This window comes from Protopterus annectens, chromosome 11.part0, assembly GCF_019279795.1.
Source record: "Protopterus annectens isolate FY-2018-M chromosome 11.part0, PAN1.0, whole genome shotgun sequence".
In the NCBI taxonomy this organism is placed as follows: domain Eukaryota; kingdom Metazoa; phylum Chordata; order Ceratodontiformes; family Protopteridae; genus Protopterus; species Protopterus annectens.
The window spans coordinates 338,727,637-338,734,538 of NC_056745.1; the positions used below are offsets into that span (position 1 = coordinate 338,727,637).

General features: G+C 41.1%; 1 protein-coding gene across 1 annotated transcript in view; it reads right to left on the minus strand.

Moving 5' to 3' along the window:
• Positions 1–6,655, minus strand: part of HSP90B1 (heat shock protein 90 beta family member 1) — a 146,299-nt gene extending 139,644 nt beyond the window's left edge. The window contains exons 1-2 of the mRNA XM_044087846.1: positions 6,505–6,655; positions 5,602–5,704 (exon numbers count right to left, since the gene is read on the minus strand). Of these exons, the coding sequence (XP_043943781.1) occupies positions 5,602–5,704; positions 6,505–6,553 (152 nt within the window). The 5' untranslated portion in view covers positions 6,554–6,655. The remainder of the gene's footprint in view (positions 1–5,601; positions 5,705–6,504) is intronic.
• Positions 6,656–6,902: the final 247 nt, after the last annotated feature.

Here is a 6,902-nt window from a genome sequence, read left to right on the forward strand (position 1 = left end):
GCCTAGGAGAAATTGGCTCTGGTGAGAATCAGTGACGCTGGATCTGGAGTACTGGATCCACCAGAGCAGATGAGACCTTAGATTTTTTCCTCTTTCCTTTTTCTCCAGATTTAGATTTTACAGCTGGTTTCTAAGAGAAGATTTTGCTGACACTGAAGGTACACTTTCTCCTCCAGTGGCTTGGAGAAGGTCTTTCAAAAATATGTTTGACGACACTTCACAATGGCCTGTTGGCTAAAGTCTATACATATGGAAGATGTGTCCCAAGTATGAAGGGCCCAGGCAAGACACTTATGGAAAAGTGGAAAGGAGCATTTGTGGCACAGGCCACATGCTTAAAAAACCCGAGCTTGTCAAATATCCTGAAATAAGGAGAGAATAAAAACACACATACATGTACACAGAAATTGAAGCAACTAGGAATGTTTTTTGGAAGGGGTTGGGTCCAATGATTTCTCCATGTCCCCCCCATAAGGATACTAAAAAAAAAAAAAAAAAAAAAAAAAAAACACAACACACACACACCTACAAAAGGGTTAGGTTCACTTATCCAATATACACTCTAGGACCAACAAATCATCCTATGCTTGTGATGACAAATAGCTGGGTCAACATGGGGGAAAATTATAGATAAGGGAAGGAGCCTGCACACCAGATCCAAAACTAAGGTAGTTTAGTCAGCTCAGATGACTCATACATTGAGAATGGACAGAAAACAAATCAAAAGTTATGCACATACCAAAATGATAAATTGTTCATTCCATTTCAGTTCATCCACGTGGGTCCCAATTTTAGTGCTCTTAATGGGCTCAAGGCTAGAGATTTTTCCCTCCCATGATGCACCACTTCCCTTAAGTTACATCAGGGGTTTGTCTGCTTAGGCCTTTAAGGCATTCAAAGACAGACAAATAACCTGCTCAAGGACTAGCTAGACATGAAGGATACCTCTGTTACAGCCTTAAAAGGCTAGGAAATGGAAGGGTTAAGGGACAGACTGGAAAGAAAAGTCCACAAATATTTCATATTCTACTCCAGTCCAGTCCAACATGTGGGTCGAAATCCTAGTGGTGCAGTCCATGAAGCACACAGCCTCACAAACAACCCAGCCAAGTGGTTCTGAAGACTGCAGATTGAACAGCTCATAGAATGAGCTCTTTGTTTTCCAGAAGAGTTTTGCTGGCAATTATATAACTAGAAATGCAGTCTGATTGCTTCCAACAAACTGGGGAACAATGTGTAGTGTCACTTTAAAGAAAGCCAAGGTGCAAGGCTCATTGTTTAAGAAACTGCTCTGGGGATGGTTGCTTACACAAATCTAGGCATGTAGAATATACCCTCATGATCTGGAAAGAAAAATGGATAATTAGTTCTCTTGGGCAATCCTTCAGGCTGAAGTGATACTCCCAAGGAATAGTCCCCTCAGATAATTTTGTTTTTTTGGGGGGGGGGGGGGGGGGGGTGAGCCTAGGGAAAAAAAAAAAAAAAAAAAAAAAAGTCAAGGGCAGATCTCTTACTGAGAGAGATTCCTAATAAAAAAAGGCACTACAAAGTTTGTGTGAAGCTAGGGAACGTTCCCAGAAACCAACTGGGCCTTAATCGAAACTAGAAGCAAGAAAGTATAAGACCAGGAAATGGAGTGGAAAAATGGGTGGGCAAGCCCAAAACATTTTCCACTTTCACAATGAACTTCCTTCTGAGCATCTATTATAATCCAGACCTCCACAGAAAGGAAATAGTTCAGAAGTAGAGAAACCCTAGTGAATAGTTTCAGACAAGGTCTGGGTGAGGGTGCAGAAGTGAAGCCATATCTGTCCGAGCCAGAAGGTGGCTGCAAGCTATAGCTTTGCACATAAATGCTTCAGCAGAAAAAAAAAAAAAAAAAAAAAAAACCAAGAAAAACTGGGTAGGCACAAAAGCCTGGGAGGCCATTCCAGACAGCATCCCTAGGTGTTGTCTCATTGGGGGAAAATCATTGCCAAAATGCAACAGATTGCAGTATGGAGTGCCCTAGTGACTGAATATCTTCCCAGACTACTGCTAGATTGGAGAGACCATGTGTAAGGCATTATGTTGCTACCACAAAGTGGTGTGAGGCTATTGTGCATAGCTAACCCTCACTGCTTCCAGAGAAAGGGCAAGAGCTTAGTTCCAGTCTTCTTGATGTATCAAAACTACCATCAAGTTGTCCCATTTGGAGATACAGGATTACCTTCTTCAGGGTTCTGAGATGCAAGGCACAACCCTCAACTCCAAGACATTTGTGATGAGATTGACGTTGAACATACAAAACCGTCATTCTCCCTCTAATGTCCCCAAGGGGTGTGTTCATGGTCACTGTTGCTATCGAGGGGTCTGCTCTCCTGAATCACTGCCAATTGTAACCAAAGACATCTTCTGCATGAATCTAATAATTATGGTGTTGCACACATACTGCAACCACTCAGCTTTAAGCCACCACTACAAAATTCTCATGTGGAAGCAAATAAGGCAGACCATTATGACTGAAGATGCTCTCAGGCCCAACACACTCGAACCAAGGCTCTGGGAGTTGAGCTGCTGAGTAGAGACTCAACTTGACTGAACAGTCATAAATAAAGGATACCTATGAACATTACTCGAGTAGAAGACTGGATTTTTTGCAGGTTCACCAAAATCCCAATAACTGCCAAAGAGGTTCACCAATATCCCAGTAAGTGGCAAAGGCAAGAGATGGAATCTCTTCGGGAAGCCAAGTAAGTGACCATTGAAGTGGCAGCCAAGCATCCAGATACAGGAAGATCTTGTACCAAGAAGTCACAAATGGGCTGCTTCAACAGCTATACATTTGTTGTGTAATGGCCAAGCATGTAGCTGGACAAAGGGAGATACCATCCTTGACAGCCTTCAATTAGGAGCAGTCTAGCAGACCTTCAGGGGATTCTCCAGTCTCCTGTCAGGAAAGGGCCAGCAAGGCATCTGGTTCTGTAGACCTCCTTAACTTCGGTCTGCATCCATTGAAGTTGCCACCTCTGTAGCAGACACCCCTGTCAGAAAAGTAGTCTTGCCATAGACTTTTAAAACCAGAGGAAACTAGGTACTTTCTGGTTTCTGCAGTAAGAGCTCTGTGGAACCTCAAACTTTACTTCGGCAGCAGAAAGGGTCTCTCTTCTGCACTTTCAGATGGTCCAAACAAGATGACCCATCAAATGGGTGAGTCTGTGGACAACCTTTCACAATCATAAAAGCAGCCACACTTAGCATCTCATGATTATGCCAGTCCCAGCTGCCCTAGCTGCACTACCACATTTAGGCACATGACTACCATTGTCCAGTAGCATGAATTTTTTCAAGAGCAACTTTAAACCTCTTCTTGACTGAAGTAATCAGCAGACCTTTCAGATTAGATGGGATCCTGCTAGAACAATCTCTTAAAATCCTGTGTGTGTGACAGTTCAAGGTACCAAGTGCTTTCAGAATGGAATCTTTATTTTTGTGGTGGACAGCGGTGGAGCCTAAACCACAGCCAAAAACTGGGGCATCTTGGCAAATCAAGAGAGTCTAGAGTCAAAAGAAATGGCATGACCACATGTTGGCTTACACAGTACTCTTGTTTGGCTCCAAAAGAGTACAAAGAAAAACAGTGGTGAAGGCCTGGATGGTACTTTCAAATTTAAGGCAAAGATTTCTTGGATGAATCATGACTGGTGATAAGTATTTAGGGCTTTGTCTTCTGGATACCTTGAGACTTTTAGAGCCAATGTCGAAGAATTGGTGTACCTCTTTCCGGATCCAACTCCTTAACCTTCTTTGGCTTTGGAAGCAGGAGGTCTTTACCATCTTATTTCTTTCTACTCACAGGTTCAACTTCCAAAACACAAATTCTGCTTCCAGCAAGATAGGTTCAGCACCCCCACAAACAAATAAATGACTCCCAAGATTTGCACAAGTTTTGTACAACATAGCACACTTAGGAACTTTAATGTCCCAATTTCAGTCTGAAAGTGAAAAAAGTTAAAACGCAATGCAACACCTATACAAGTGTCAAATATTAAGAACCACTCTAGCAATAGAGACACTCGATGACAGGGGTGAAGAACTGCCAGAGATAAAAAAGTGGTGCACCATGGGAGAGAGATCTTAGGCTGGAGCACCAATACTGTATCACCAGTTCAGACAAGTGGCTCAAGGACCCACATGCCACAGACAGACCCAATAGTCTACAGGCATGGCATGACTACCCATGCAAGCCTGCAAGAAAATACACTCATACAAAAGATCTTAGAATTCGAAGAAGTCCTAGATGCACCTCCTATCGGCCTACTTATGATGCTATCACCCCCCTCCCCACCAATCACCACTATGAGGTATTTAAAATACAAGCAAAGTTGTGGGTGGCAATGGGAGTCTAAAGCAGGACCTAAACATATGTAATGTGGCCACCACCTCTGCATCCTTCCATTTCCTGACAATTAAGCCATACCCCCTGTAAAATGAAAACATACCCCTTACCTCTGGGTAGCTACATCCCTTAAGCAAGCCACACCCGAAACACCAGTTTCTTTTTTAATATGCATGCAGTCGTTATGTTTAGATAATTTGGATGCCGTCAAAAGAGTTCCATTGCAACCCCAATCCCGGTTAGCCAGTTTATATCCCATCACTTCAATTTTCCTCCCATTCTAGCCTCCTCATTCTCCATAGTACTTATTTACTTACATTTTGTTTAGTAAGTTCCTACATCCTTGTAACATTCTCAATGGTCAAGGAAGTAATGTAATGAAGCGAAACAAAAATATGCTCTGTATCAAAGGGGTTCTAAACTTTGTTGTTTTACAACCCATTGTCCAATAATAGCTTCTAGAAAGACAAACGGGCAAGGAAATGTTTATTTCCTTCAAGAATAGATAAAAAGCTTAAAAATATGTATATATATCTAATATCAGAAAACCAACTAGCAGTTAATCCATTAGTGGAGAATAAAATGCTTGCAAGGGCACAAATCACATCTGTAAGGACTGCCTTCTACCAAATCCTTCCTGACAAGTATCAACCCCAATGGTAAGGCCCTTGACTAATCAGCAATCAGGCTACATAAAGTTGTATATATAGAACATGCCTAGAATAGACACTATTGTAACTTATTCAGGAAATAAATTTGCATAACCTGGGAGAGCAATAGAAGTGATCACAAAAAGGAGGAGACAACAGAATAGTCATCACTTGCAACCAAAACAGTGCCAAGGTGGGAGTGTGGCAACCTCTTTAGACACAATATACTTATGATCTCAATTGTTATTCTTTTGATGCAAAATGTCAAACGCCTGACACGTAAAAGGCAAAATAAAGTTTTAAAATAATGAAGTACTTTGCAAGCACATCAGTCCAGGATTAGAAAAAGCAAACCTGGTTATTACAACCGAGCAAATATCTGGCATGAATTGCCACTCTTAACAGTGACTTCTTTGAAAGCCTCAAAGTTATTACTGCAATCCAACTTACTTAAAGCACCAAGATCGTCAGAAATGCAACTTGGCTAGAGAAATATGTACGGCCACAGAGTACATGGCTAGACACAACTCAATGTAATATATACCAAGGGAAAAAAAAAAAAAAAAAACAAACCTTTGAACGACTTCATCATCTGTTCTTGATCCTTCCCTGCTTTTGCCCAGATCGTCTTCTACAGCAGCACCGATATCCACATCATCTTCAGCACTTACACATGCTATGAGCAAGAAAAAGCATTTATTCACTCATCCACAAAGTATTAACCAAAACGTCTATTAAGATGGATTTGATCAGAGACCTCAAGCATACAAGGTACTACAGATTTATTAACAAATACACGAATCACCGTTACCTTTCTAAAGACCGCGACAAAATGCAAGACAATGCTGTACTAGAGAAAAACACATATAACGTTTAAAAGAATGTTACAAAATTGTTTCTACTGTCATCGTAAAATTAATCAAACCATAAAACTGGAAAAGGGGACACACGTTTCCGTCAAAGTAAAGACATGGCGATTCACAGTACTTAACCCGTGCAGTTTTTTCTTCGTTTACTAAACTAGGGGGGGCATTTAGTCCCCACAGCAGGATCAAATAATTCTTTATGAAGCTTTAAAGAATACGGGGGGAGGGGGGGGATGATACAAAACTCGTGCCTTAATGTAAGAGGGTGACTACTTTATTTCCATCATACTCCCTATAAAGACATTTATTACACTTCAAACTGACAGCACCAACCACACACGCTAATCTTGCATTACACAACAATGTCAAGCACAAACTGACATTGCATTACACTACAACCTGTAATTTTATTCAGTCACGTGTACACTTTACGACTGCAAGAAATGTATATCTGCGTGCTATTTTTCAGTCTGATGTTAAAGTTCCGGTCTAGCTCTCAGATGCTATTAAGAGAGAAACTTCCAGAAACACGTAAAGAAAAAAAAAAATCAACTACAAAATTGACACAATTTTTACTGTAAATCTTGGTATAACAACAGTTCATACTTACAGAATGCCAATAAGGCACATAGAAGGCCAATAATCCACAACAGTTTCATAGTTGTGCACGGATGTACACACTCCTCCAGTAAACTAAGTTAGATTCCCCACCTTAAACCCAAAGCCGTGTTCCACAGACTTATTACTAACAGCCGGATGACCTTAAATAAGAAGTGATAGGGGTTGGAGCAAAGTAACGCCATTAGACCAATCGCACCTAACCACGCAAGCCATCAGACCAATGGTATAAAGGCATTCAACTGGTCCCGCCAATCGTTAACTTCCATGTACTTCTACTTGCGTCGGAGCGTGTCTCAGTCTGATTGGTCAACATTTCAGAGTGCAACAATTATCCGGTCATATTAATAAAGAATAATTTTTTCTTGTTTGGCTTTCGGTATTCGTTTT